The sequence below is a fragment of the Lutra lutra genome, chromosome 7, assembly GCF_902655055.1.
Source record: "Lutra lutra chromosome 7, mLutLut1.2, whole genome shotgun sequence".
Taxonomy (NCBI): Eukaryota; Metazoa; Chordata; class Mammalia; order Carnivora; family Mustelidae; genus Lutra; species Lutra lutra.
The window spans coordinates 131,345,441-131,358,614 of NC_062284.1; the positions used below are offsets into that span (position 1 = coordinate 131,345,441).

Here is a 13,174-nt window from a genome sequence, read left to right on the forward strand (position 1 = left end):
CGCCTGGGCGGCTCAGTGGGTTAAGCTTCTGCCTTCGGTTCAGGTCATGATCTCAGGGTCCTGGGATCGAGCCCCGCATCGGGCTCTCTGCTTCCCCATCTCTCTCTGCCTGCCTCTCTGCCTACTTGTGATCTCTCTGTAAAAAAGAAAAAAAAAAAAAAATTCTCAATCCAGTTTCACAAGTGGATGAGTGAATAAATTAATAGATATTACCTTCTACTCCAAGGTCACTGAAGTTACCAAAGTCACTCTTGCCCTCCTCATTTTCTACCTCTATTTCCCCAGAATGACAGAATGATATAAGTCAGCAATTAAAGATTATTCTTTGGAAAGACTCCCAACCTATAGACAGAGGGTTGGGTTTTGAAAAGAAGATGGAAAGAGACTAGCAGATGACTGGTCTGCTGTATGGGCAGAAAGGCCTAGAGGAGGGAAATAAAATGGCTTTCAAGTGGCACAAAGAATTCTCACCAAAAGGGCTCCTCATCCAAATGCTTCTGGTCCTAGGGGCCAATTAATTGTAAGAAATATGGATATCTCTGCATCTTGAGCCAAACTGCAATCAAACCTAAATGAGTGATACTTTCTAATTCTTCTGTGACACACACGACAGTAATAGTATGTACCAGGCACTATCGGAAGAGCGTTACACGTTCTTTTTAATCTTCCAATGGTGCTAATGGATAGCTTCTACTGTTATCTCCATGGGATCTGTGGAGACGAGGAACAGGGTTTGGGTGGGTAAAGAATGTGCCCAGGGCAAACACCCTGAAACTGGCAGACCGGGGATTAAAGACAGAACGATAACGAGGTCTGCTTCTCACATTGTGTAGATCACCTGAACAACAGCTAATGTGAGGCCCTGGGCTAAACTCTTCACATATATTTCTCACCTAACGCTGCTCACAGGGGCCGAAGAGAACCTTCAGGTGCTGTTCAAGCACCGCCTCTCAACCTGGGACTCGCGGAAGCCAGCAAGAGTGACTCCCCCTGCCCTTACAGGGAGCAAACCGAGGCATGAGGTGTTCCCGTGCATCGGGCTGGGACAATGAAAGGGCTCGAGCCAGTGCTGGAAGAAAACCTAAAGATGATGTTTCTAAGGACAGGCTCTGCCCTCAGTTGACATTCCCTCCCCCACAGTGGCGGCCCTAGGGATGGGGAGCGATGTGCATCGCCCACCCTGAGAGAGAGAGTTCAAAACCGAAGCATGCGAAGCACGACATAAATATGAAGTGTGGAAAACGCATTCCTCACAAAACAGTCCTTCATCAAATTCCCTGCATCCCTCCTTGACGACGTTATTGGGAGCATCCTTCCAACCCAGCCCATTGGAGCGCGCCTACTAAAAAGGCTGAAAAATGTGACCAATCAGGAAAGTTATTTTTGTGAGAAAGAAGAAAAATGTCACCAAAAAGGGTCAGCAGATAACCCTATTGGGCTGAAAATAGCTGTCCGGTTGGCAGAGCAGTCAGGGAACAGGCAGAGGGCGAGAAACGTCATGCAAAGTGCCGAGGGAGCTCCAGCTGCGTGAAGCTGCTGAGGGATGAGGAAATTGGCCTAATTTGGGAACATGAGCCCAACAGCATTGCTCAGATTCCTGTGAGAGAATCTGGCTAACTTTCAGTTCTGCGTCCTAGGAGGAACACTGAAGGGATGGGGGGGTGGAGAGAAAGGGAACAGCTGTGACTCGAGCATTTCTCTAGACAAGTGGACGGATAAGGGTCATCAAGTAAGAACTTACTCATGCTCCAGAAGGATTCCAAGGGAATAACCCAAAAGCTTCTCTTCCCTCTCCAAAAGCCTTCCTCTGCTGGGAGGGCTGTGCACCTACCTATCTAGCAGGAATCACAGAGACCAGTCTAGAGTCAGAGACGGGCTGGATGACTCTGGACCAGTCGTCCAACCTCTCGAAGTCTCAGTGTCTTCATGGCTAAAGTGGGATAAGAGTAGCCACTGCTTCAAGAGCCGCCACGAGCCTTAATGAGGACCCCACATGCAGTTCACCGAGAGATGGCAATCGTTCCAAAGTCAGTCGAAATTATTATTAAAGGGAGAGTCTGCAAATTAAAAGTTAAGCCACAAAGAGGTCTAGACCCAAGTGAGAAGTGCTCATCCCAAAGAATGGCCAGACCTAGACAGGTTTTGCCTGAGATCACTTTTCACCAATCCCATGATTCGGTAGTGTAACTTTATGGTAGAAGATGTCCTGGTCTTGAAGGAGTGTGTTAAGGGCAGAATCATCTGTATCAACAGAAGGTGAAAGCTCGGGCAGAGAAACTCTCAGAGCTGCCCTTACCAGAGAAAGGTACCTACTACAGACATGCAGGCATGCATCACGGGACAATCTCTGTAACCATAATACCAACCTCAACTACCACTCAACTATGCAGCTAGTAATCCAAGCCTGAGTTGTGACAGGTGACCCCCAAAGTCCCCAAGACAGAGAGTGCAGTCAAAAACTTTCTCGATGCCTGCTGTTTCTTGAGAGATTCCTGTGAGCCGGAGACTGTGTTAAGCACTTTATCTGTATTACTTAATTTCTTTATGACATCCCTAAAGAAGTAGGTATGACTCTAACCAACTCTGAGCGAAACTACACGGGGAGCTCATTTTTAAGGTTACTCAGTACAATCAAATGGTTGGAGTTCTTGCAAAGTATTCAAAACTTACTGAAGGACGAGTCAAAGAAAGAGACCTTCCCTCTCTCCTCTCAGAGAGGGAGGAAGCGTTTCATCACCTGGACCGAGCCACAGGTAGAGGCAAAGAGCCCCGGGAGGCAACAGAGAAAATGGGCAGAAGGAAAAGATCCAGAAGGGTTGACAAAGGCAACTCAATCAGGTATCCTGGAATTTCAGGGCACACAATGTTTCACTGATCTCTACATGACTTCGAATTAGAACTCTGGAGAGGAATGTGGACTTTTTTGTTGTTAGTAAAAATAATTCTTTCCTGTCATACGCAAATTTATGAAAAAAAATCTGTGTATGAATTGTTTTTTTAAAAAATGATGACACATCGGTTGGAAACTACCTACTCAGCAGCCAGTCTCCCCCACCCCAAACTGCCATGTTATGGCTGCGGCGACAGGCCTCACTGAAAAGTGCCTTGAAACTCAAGGCTGTTTGAAGAGCCAGTTCTGATCAATGAAATATAACTAGAAGTCTCCTTGGTGAGGTCTCTGGCTACCCTTTTCCTCATAAGAAACAAACTTAGTGGACAAACACCTTGAACTCTTCGTCTCTTGCCCCTCTCCCTACCTAGAATGCAGGTCTGACCCCTGGGGAGCAACCAGCCATCTTACAACTATGGGAGCAAGTCACAAGCTCCAGCTGGCAGAGGAGGAAGCTAGAAGGGGCCAGGGTAAGGCACGATGTTGCTCAGTGACTGCACCTGCCCTACTCTGCCCTCCACTGGATTGCCTGCTGTTAGAAATATCACGCCTGGGGCACCCAGGCAGCACGGTCAGTTAAGTATCCGACTCTTGGATTTGGCTCAGATCATGATCTCAGCGTCCTGGGATCAAGCCTGGCATCAGGCCCCACACTCAGCGCAGAGTCTGCTTGGGATTCTCTCTCCCCTCCTCTCTCTGTCCCTCCCCTTGCTCGCTCACTGTCTTTCTCTCTGAAATAAATCAATCTTTTTTTAAAAAGTCATGTCTGCTTGATTCAAAAACTGGGATCAAGTGTCTGATGCATGTGGCCAAATTACTGATCCTAATAGATACACGAGAATGCCTGAAAATAGATCCATCCTCAAAGACCAGGAGTTTTCAACTTAAATGGAAATAGAAGAAGGCAGATCAAATGTGAGTAAATCTGACAGGTGTATGAAGGGAAGGCGTGGCAAACTGCATGAGGTAGGCCACACACCAGTTCGGGCCAGCTCCTGCCAACTGCCGCCCCTGGGGGGTGGCGGGGGCGATGCCAGCCCAGCATGTCCACTGTGCCAGAAGTTCTGATTTTAAAGAGAAGCCCAGAATTGGGATTTTCACGTCAAGTTTCCTAATGTATAAATAACAACCGAATTTTAAAAGTTTTAGCTCTGTAAGGATCAAACAAGACATCACTACAGGCAACATTCAACGTCAAGGCTACCAGTTTTCAACCTTAACAGAGAGAGTTAAGGCAAAATAAGAAGAATCCAAGTTCTACAGAAATAATAACAATTAGCAACATACTGGGTGCTTCGTGCCAGACTGTGTGAAGGGCTTTACATCAATTATCTCATTTTTTCTTTTTAGCCACCCTGTGGAGGATGTGATATCATTACTCCTGCCTTACCCATGAGGAAACTGAGGCTGAGTGAGGTGAGCCTGTGCTGTGCTCCTGGGACGCCGGGGTGGCGCAGTCAGTTAAGCGTCCGGCTCTCGGTTTTGGCTTTGGTGGTCTCAGCCAAGGTGGGCTCTACACTCAGCAGGGAGTCTGCGTGACATTCTCTCTCTCTCTCTGCCCCTACCCTGCTCCCACTCACTCTCATGAGCTCTCTCTCTCTCTCTTTCTTTCTCTCACTCAAATAAATAAAATCTCGAAACCAAAGGAGGGTGGGATGAAACAGTTAAATAACTTGCTGAGTCCTAGGGTTCACGTGTGGCAGAGCCAGGATTTCAACCCAGGCCTGTATGACCCCGAGCCCTGTGTCCTTACCCACTCTTCATGAGGAATGGCCCCTGCACTCAGAAAGCACAAACCCTGCTTTAGATCACTACCAGTCTCCTGAAGGGATAAAGGAGTAGAGCTCTCGAAGAGACTTCCCAGTTTGACAGGAGACCCAGGCTCCTGGCCTCCTACGTGGCTGCCCTGTAATAAAAATGGCAAAGCCCTGTCCAATCCTCGTGTACTCACGAGTTTCCTGAAGGAACACAAGGCGTGTAGTGCTGTCAAACGCATTTCTCTCTTAATCCCCACAGCAACCTGGTGGCATTGTTACCGCCACTTGACAGACAGTGAAATGGAGGATTAGAGAGATCAGTGAACTTGTCCAAGATCCAGGTAATTAGCAGAGCCGGTCTCCAGCCCCGGTTTGCTGGTGTCAGGCCCTATGTTCTCTTTGTTCTAGCAGACTGCCTCTCTGCTTCCTCCACCAGAGCACCCAGCTCCGCCACCTCGCCTCAAAACAAACATTCCTACCTATCTCTACAGTCACTCCAGGATGTCGGATGGCCCCCAGGTGCCATGTTTATGTTTGCAGGGATAGCTTCCTCCTAGGATCTAGTCAGCCAGGGGACAAAAATAAACATGTCAGGTCATACGCTCAGAACTGGAATGTAAATGGGCACACACCAAAGTCCTGGGATCTAATTTTAGAAAGACACAGCCGAAAAGTCCCACACAGCACACGGAGCATCTGGCCCCAGGGGAGGCTGCCCACACCGCTTTAAACCTCAGTCAGCCCAGGGAGGGAAGGAATCCTGGAATTCTGACCGGCCTGTCACTGCTGGAGGCACCAGTTGGGCAAAGAACAGAAGGACTTTTCATCATGTTCTCTCAGAAAAAAGCTAAGGCCCAGAGGTGAATGTCCCTGGGAAAACACGTAGGTCTTCCAGAAAGGCTGAAACCCTGTCTGTGCTTTTGAAGTTAGCTGCTCACAGTCCTCTCACTGGGATCCACAGGGAAGGCGATGGGTAGGTGAACAATGCCTACTGACCCCAGCCAGGAAGCTGATTTGGTGTGGGGGTTACACAGAGCCTCAAGGCCAGCAGGTCATTCCAGGATATCCTGGCCTACCACAGGCCCATCACCTAACCACCACAAGTGGCTAAAACCTCCTTCACAATTAAGTAGACATGTGATCGGTCTTTCCAGCTGCCAGTGATCACAGGAGTGAAAGTTCCAATATGGCAGTAGATTTTTTTTTTTAAAGATTTTATTTATTTATCTGACAGAGAGAGATCACAAGTAGGCAGAGAGGCAGGCAGAGAGAGAGGAAGGGAAGCAGGCTCCCTGCCGAGCAGAGAGCCCGATGCGGGGCTCGATCCCAGGATCCTGAGATCATGACCTGAGCTAAAGGCAGAGGCTTAACCCACTGAGCCACCCAGGCGCCCCCTGGCAGTAGATTTTGTCTCTTTTGTTCACTAAAATATGCCAACCCTCTGCAATGGTGCCTGGCACATAATAAACTTCAGTAACTATTTGTTGAAGAAAAGCAGAAAAGGATTTACTATTGGGAAGATGTCCCTGGACCCACAGTCTAAAGTGGCCAGCCATGAGGAGATTCCATTAACCCAGTCATCGGCTTGGCCGTTCTCTCCTGGCAGGCACATGCTACTGTAGGTCAAGCTCCCTCAGACAGGGGACGGGTAGGATATGTACTCTTCTGCCATCTCCCCACGCTGTACCATCGTCCCCCTTACTGGGGCCTCCGGTGCACCACTATGTACCCACCTGCCATCCTGCGCCACTCTTCCTCAGCCTGTGACAGCCCCCGTGAGCACACGGTGCACCTCACCACCCACCCCCTCTCAACCCCGGTCCTGTCAACCTCATGCCTGTGCTGGGCAATGTGAGTGACAGACGGCCTTACAAAAGCTCATCTCTTATGAGGGGGCCAGTCATGGAAACGACTAGAATACAATGTAATAAGCACTATAATGCAGGTGCTCTGGGCTAAAGTCACCAACTGACAACCCACGGGCCTAATCCAGCCCACATGGAGATTTAATCGTTATAATTAGTTGCTCACCTATAAAAACGTGTTGCTGTCTCACAAAATTTTAGACTGCCAGCATCTCTCAGAAAATCAGAGGATCTGGCAATATTGGGCCTGTGTTCCCCACAGTGTCCGTCAGCTTTAGCTAGGCAGTGGTTTCCTCTTTACGGGGGACAGGTGGCCTCTGGTTCGCACAACCTGTCTCCCACCCTCTCCCTATGGTGTCCAGGCAGTGAGGCCACAGGCCAGCCACCAGCAGCTCTGTGCTGGAATGACTGTTTCCTTAGAATAATGATGCTCTGTACCCACATCTCTACATTAAGTGAGAAAGTAAAAGACACATCGAAAGGGCCACGTGGACTGCTCACAGAAGTGCTAGAGGACTTGCTCCCCATGAAAGTGAAGACTATTCCTACATCTGTGATACCGTAAGTAAGTGTACCTGTGTCTTGTCCCCAGCATGCTTTGCTCAGGCACCTGCCTAGCTCGTTAGGCCTCTCAGCGAAGGCCCCTCATTGATTTTAAACCTCCTATGGCCAATGAACTAAAGAACTGAGAAGAAGCCAGACTTCCCGCATAGTGGGGCAGACAACACCTAAAAAGAAAATGAGCGCACTGTGTGAGAACATGCAGATGTCCTACAACAGGTACTACGGGCACCGAGAAGGAGCCCTACGCTGGCCTGCGGAAGTTAGGAAGAGCCGACAGAGGGATTATCTCGAAACTGGTTCTTGAAAAGAGCACAGTTTATTCAAACGGACAGAGGAAGATACAAAGGGGATCTGAGTAAACTGCCAAAAATAGTGCCCTGGCATTAAAAGTGTTCCTCATCAGGAGTACCCACGCTCCGTGGAGCAGCTGGATAAATTCCCACAATTCCAGGCCACTCAGAAAAGTTTCCAGGGAAGTGAGGCCAGCACTAATCCCCTTCCTGCCTGAAAATTGTAGCAAGCGCAGGTCACCACTGAGAGCAAACATCCAGTTGTGTAATCCAACCTTACATCACCAGCATGCCTCACTGGCACTGATTCGACAGAAATAAAAACCTGGATTTCCACTGGATTTTGAAACTTCCTGGTCCCTGGCTTCAGCGAACTTAAGAACCTTCTTCACTGAGAATATAACGCAATGCACAGAAACTACTCTGGCTTCAAAGAAAAAAACGTTCCTCTTTCATTTCTTGCTACCAGGATGAATGCCAAGGAAGGGAATTCCTAAATCAAGATAGGAGGAAGGGCTGGCATTACAGAGAAGTGATATCAAATCCCAAATCCTTGCTCATTAAGTAATTACTTACTCTTAGAAAGCATTTTTTTTAACACCTACCTCTCCAGTCAGAATTGAAGAGGAGTTCTTGCTACTGAGATGATTCTCGACTTGAGCTGCCTCCTGTTGAGCTCGGCGACCCATCTTCGGCCCCTGTAAAAAGAGATGAGGAACGCTGCTGACCCAAAGATCTTTGGGCCACTGTGAGAACGAGAATTCTGGGAAGGTAAAAGCAAGGACAGGATTTGGGGGATGGGGAGGAGGATGGGATTTGAGCAACTTGAACATATTTTTCAAAAATGCTCCATACCCTTACACCCGATGCCACTTCTATTTGATAGGAAAATATGAAATTCCTGGATTAATGACCAGGGGTTTCTCTTTTAACTGCCATAGATCTTTCCTACCCAAAGAAATGCACACAGACATTCCTCTAGAATGAACAGAGACCTCATGCCAAAGTTCAGGGAAGAAGGTGGCAAAGGCTCTCATGTTCCAATGCAGGATTCCAGAAAGGCCTCATTTCAAAGCTGCAGCCTGGCATGAAATTGTTATCAAAAAGGCTTTTGGGGGAAAGTATCCTTAAATTCCATGGCAACTAGCACCAGAGAAATACAGTTCGCATTTGCTCTGACGTATACACTAATTGGATTTGCGCTTCTAGAGAGTAAAGAAAATCTCTTACGAGAATTTTGAGCCATCAGCTTCAGAAATCAGGACGCTTTAAATTCTGAGTCATCAAATGAACCATCTGCAGGTGTTCCCCAAAGCCTTCCTGGGGTGGAGGCTCTGTGTCTCAAATGCTTCCCAGCACAGAAACAAAACTTTATTTAGGCAGACTGGTGGATGTTGAAATATTTATATTTCAGTTGTTGGCTTTTCTAAAACCAGCATTAATATAAGCACTCATTAATAAAATCTCATTTGATGTGGCTTCACTGGATTCTCACAGGAGCAGGGACTAGGACTGATGCCATTTCACAAGTGTGGAAAGTGAGGCCCAGCAAGGCAAGGAAATGGCAGAAGAAAATCGAAAAGCAAAATCTTCTTCGGTCTTCAGCTTCTCAGTTCTTTCCACTATCCCATGCTGGAGTTTCAGTTTTCAGATGTTCTAAGAACCGTCTGCACCCATACATTGAGAGGGGTTACACGGGAGTTGCATAAAAACCCCTATGACCTGTTTACATTTCAAATTCAAGCCAGTAATTTAGGATTCGGGGATGATGGAAACAATCTTTCTGATCAGCAGCTCATTTTCTTCCCGAGGCAGATAGTTCCACCCCTCTGCCTATCTCTCCCCTTTCCCACTTGTCCTAGCACTTGGTATCTCAACATGGTGTACTATGCGCAGTGGGTTGTGCTAAAACAAAAATTCAACGATCTTGTCTCTAAATGCGGTTTCCAGGCAGTTTCTCTAATGACTGTTAAGTATTTTAAGGTTTTAAGCTTTTTTGAAGGCCCTATATAAATCCACAGGAATGACTGGTAGAAAAACTATTTTACTATACTTAGATGTACGTGTATTTTAAATGTATAGTCTGTTTATTGTCCATTTTCCCCCGTTGGATTGTTAAGCCCCCTGAGGACAAGGACTTGTTGCTGTTGTTTTTTAAAGATTTTATTTTTTTAAGTAATCTCTACACCCAGCATGGGCCCTGAGATCAAGAGTCGCATGCTCGGGGCACCTGGGTGGCTCAGTGGGTTAAAGCCTCTGCCCCCAGCTCAGGTCATGATCCCAGGGTCCTGAGATTGAGCCCCGCATTGGGCTCTCTGCTCCACGAGGAGCCTGCTTCCCCCACCCTCTGGTTGCCTCTCTGCCTACTTGTGATCTCTGCCTGTCAAATAAATAAATAAATCTTTAAAAAAAAAAAAAAAAAAGAGTCGCATGCTCCACCATGCTCTGAGCCAGCCAGATGTCCCTGTGTTGTTCGTTTTTCCGTTTTTCTTTTCCCACTGCTACATCTCCAGCACTTAACACAATGCCTGAAACACAATGCCTGATACACAATAAATATTTGTTGAAAGAATGAATGCATAGCTACGCTTACATTCCCAGGGACTAAACAAGTTCACATCTCAGAAAGACCCGGTGACCTAATATTCTCTTTGGTCAGTCAAGGGACCTGCTTCATCCTAGAACACCTGTTCTTGTCCCCTGAGAGGTGCTCCTCTCCAGTATCTTGGAGGACATCTGATGCTCTCAGGGCCCTTCAAAACACTTAGAGATTCCAGAGCAGAAACTGAAGACCTGCTGTGTGCCCCAATCTTCTAGTGACTGTGGTCCTGACTAATTTTAAAGGTAAAAGGGTTTGATGGGACTGTGATGGAGTTACAACACTGAACTTGGGTCTTGAATCTAGATTGATGATTTACAGACTATATACACAACCAGGTAAATCGCAGCCTCAGAAGTCAGAGCAGCTAACTTCTTCTAATAACTTAGCACATGACAAGTGCTGCATTAAATGCTTCCCAGGCGTTACTCTGTCTCATTTTCATTGCAGCACTTTACTTTGAAGTATCAACATCTCCATTCTAAGATAAGGAAACCAAGGTTGGGGAGCGTGTGTTTGTTTGTTTTTAATTTTTTAGATTTGGGTACAGTTGACACACAATGCTAGCTTTTTTTTTTTTTTTTTTTTTTAAACCCAGTAAGCAGCTTGGTACTCCATCCGACCTCTGGGCCCCCAGCACCTAGCCACTCCTCCACGTTATAAATCCTAAACCATAAAAATAAGGTAGTGCCCACGACCCCTTGGGAACTCAAGGGGCAAGAAAAGGCCCTTCCAGCCTACCAGCCTGCCCTCCATGCATAAAACACTGAGGTTTTTACATGAAATTACAGCATGAGAATTCTCAAGGAAAAAAACCCTAGCATGGGTGCAAGTGCGACTCTGGCCCGGGATGCCTCCAGTCACCCTCCGCTCTAGGGGAGTTAGCACTCACGGCTCCAGAAAGCGGAGCCTGGCTGGGAAGTTTCCCACTGGTCCCAGAGGCCGGCAGGGGCAGGTTCTGGTTTTTTGCTTTCAGAGAATTTTAAAGAAAGCAAACCCCAGGCCCGTAGCGGCGGAGCCCACAGCTGCCTCGGGGGCGGGGCGGCTGAGGCAGCCTCAGCACCGGCCTCACCCCCGCGCGGCTCCGCGTCCGCCCGCTCCGGCCACTTGGGACAGGCCAGGCCGAGGCGCCTCCGGGAAGCCGGGCCGGCTAGGTCGCCCCTCACCACCCGCCAAATCCTAGCCCCAAGCCCCCAAGTCGGTCCTCACGGAGGTGGCCAAGCCGCTGCGCCGCTCCTCGCCTATGTCCAGCACATCCTCCATCTCCGCGGCCGCCTGAGGTCATTTCCTGGAAACCAAGCGGCGCAGTCGCGTCCCTGGCGACGGCTCCGCCCTTTCATCTCAATATTTAAAGGATCCGCCGCAGGATTCCTGGAGTCCCTGTGCCACCTCTGAATTTAAACCCAAACTTTCCTAAACTGCTTTGCCTGACTTCTGGAAGAAACCCCCAGCTATTAAATCCTGCTAGGGCCGCTCCTATGCGACAGCGAAAAAAATATTAGTCTTTAGGAACTGTCTACGTGTGTAGCTCTGTTTAAATATAGGTTATTAAGTGCAAAGCCTACTACTAATAGTAGTGATTAAATTGATCCTTCCTATTTATATAGCCCCTTACTATGAACAAAGGACTTCCTCAGTTATTAGCTCACGGGAAGGGTATAATAACCTTATGTGAAAAGCAAGGTGCGCCTATTATTTCCACAGGACAGATAAGAAAACAGGCTCACGGGAGGGGAGAGTGGTCAGGTGCAAATAAATAGTTTCTCATGGAACATGCAATATACATAATCTCTGCCTTCAAGAAGTTGACAGAGAGACGGAACCAAAATGTCAAATACCTAAGTAGTGATAACATTGAAAAGTCAAGTTATCCCTCCAACACCCCCACATAGTGAGCATCAGTGATATCTCTGTTCAAAAATTGAGGACCCTAAGGTGCAAAGAGGTGGCTTGAGGGAAATCATCTGAGTGCCAAGCAGCAGAGCCTGATGCCTTTTTGATATCAGATCTTATTAGAGTATTTTTCTCCTGCACATATTCCTGGGTACCAGCCATATTCCTAGGTCAGCAGAGGAAGATGTTCCTCGAATTCCCAGCTTAATGGAGCAGCCGAGTGGAGTCCTTATTGACTCTCCATGTAACATCCCTGAGTCAACACCACGGGCCAGGTCCCTGGTGCTGGTTAGCTAGACACCCTCTGCCCCCCTGCCAGAAGATGGCCTCATGGTCCTGAAAGTGAGCAATATCCCCATTATCAGACTAGGGTAAGGCCTAGATGCCCACTGCTAAAAAGCCTTTTTAAATACCCAATAAACTACTCAGTTCAACCAGTCACCCACACATGTTTACTGGGTAGGGCTGTGTGTTAGCATGTCTGGTGACAGCAACAGCACAGCTTGATGTCAGGAGAGTTGTGGGCTCATCCTAGCTCTGCTGATAATCACCTGGTTGGCCAGGCAGAGCCCTCTCTGGACCTCAGTCTCCTCCCTCGTAATTGCTCTTGGAGATGACCCCCAAGATCTGATCCTCCCTGAGAATACCCGTTTAGATTTTAATCTGATGAAGCATTCATTGCCAAAATCCAAGACAGATGAAACGTAGGCTCCCATGAATCCTTTGTTTTCATATTCCTTGGCACCAGATGAGGAAGAAGGGATTCATCTTTGGATTTTTCCATTTGGTGTGAGCTCATAGCTACACTACCACCACCTTACTGCCAGTTTCCAAACCCTAACTCCCACTTCCTCCCTGACTTCCTGAAAGCAAAAGGTGCACTGCGTGGTGCTCAGTTTGAGCAGAAAGAAGCCCTAGGGCAGTGGCTTCCAGACCTCGCTGAGCACCTGATTCATCTGCGGGGTTTGTTAAAAATACACATGCCAGGGCCGCATCCCTGGAGACTGACTGGAAGTCCCAATGGATAGAACTTGAATAATTTTCCTCCCATCTTGCAGGTGTTTGCTTAAAGGCCTCAGTAAGGTCTTCTCTGTTACCCTATTTTAAGTTTCAACAGTTCCAACCTGGGCACTCCCTAATCTACCTTCCTGCTTTATTTTCCACCATGACGCTTATCTTTTATCATCATACCTAATTATTTGATTTACTGCCGGTTTCCCCGCCCCTCCTCCCCCCACCCCTAATGTAAGGTCCCTTCAGGGCAAGAGTTTTGTTAGTTTGTTTTCTTCAGGGCTACATCCACAGAGCCCAGAACA

General features: G+C 47.7%; 1 protein-coding gene across 2 annotated transcripts in view; it reads right to left on the minus strand.

The window, feature by feature from the left end:
• Window positions 1-11,261, minus strand: part of IFT43 (intraflagellar transport 43) — an 80,767-nt gene extending 69,506 nt beyond the window's left edge. Inside the window, exons 1-2 of one of the 2 annotated variants that reach the window (XM_047738200.1) lie at window positions 11,175-11,261; window positions 7,972-8,064 (exon numbers count right to left, since the gene is read on the minus strand). In XM_047738200.1, coding sequence (XP_047594156.1) covers window positions 7,972-8,064; window positions 11,175-11,228 — 147 coding nt within the window. In that variant the 5' untranslated portion in view covers window positions 11,229-11,261. Of the gene's footprint in view, window positions 1-7,971; window positions 8,065-11,037 lie in introns of both variants that reach the window. The other variant, XM_047738202.1, reaches the window with a different exon arrangement.
• Window positions 11,262-13,174: the final 1,913 nt, after the last annotated feature.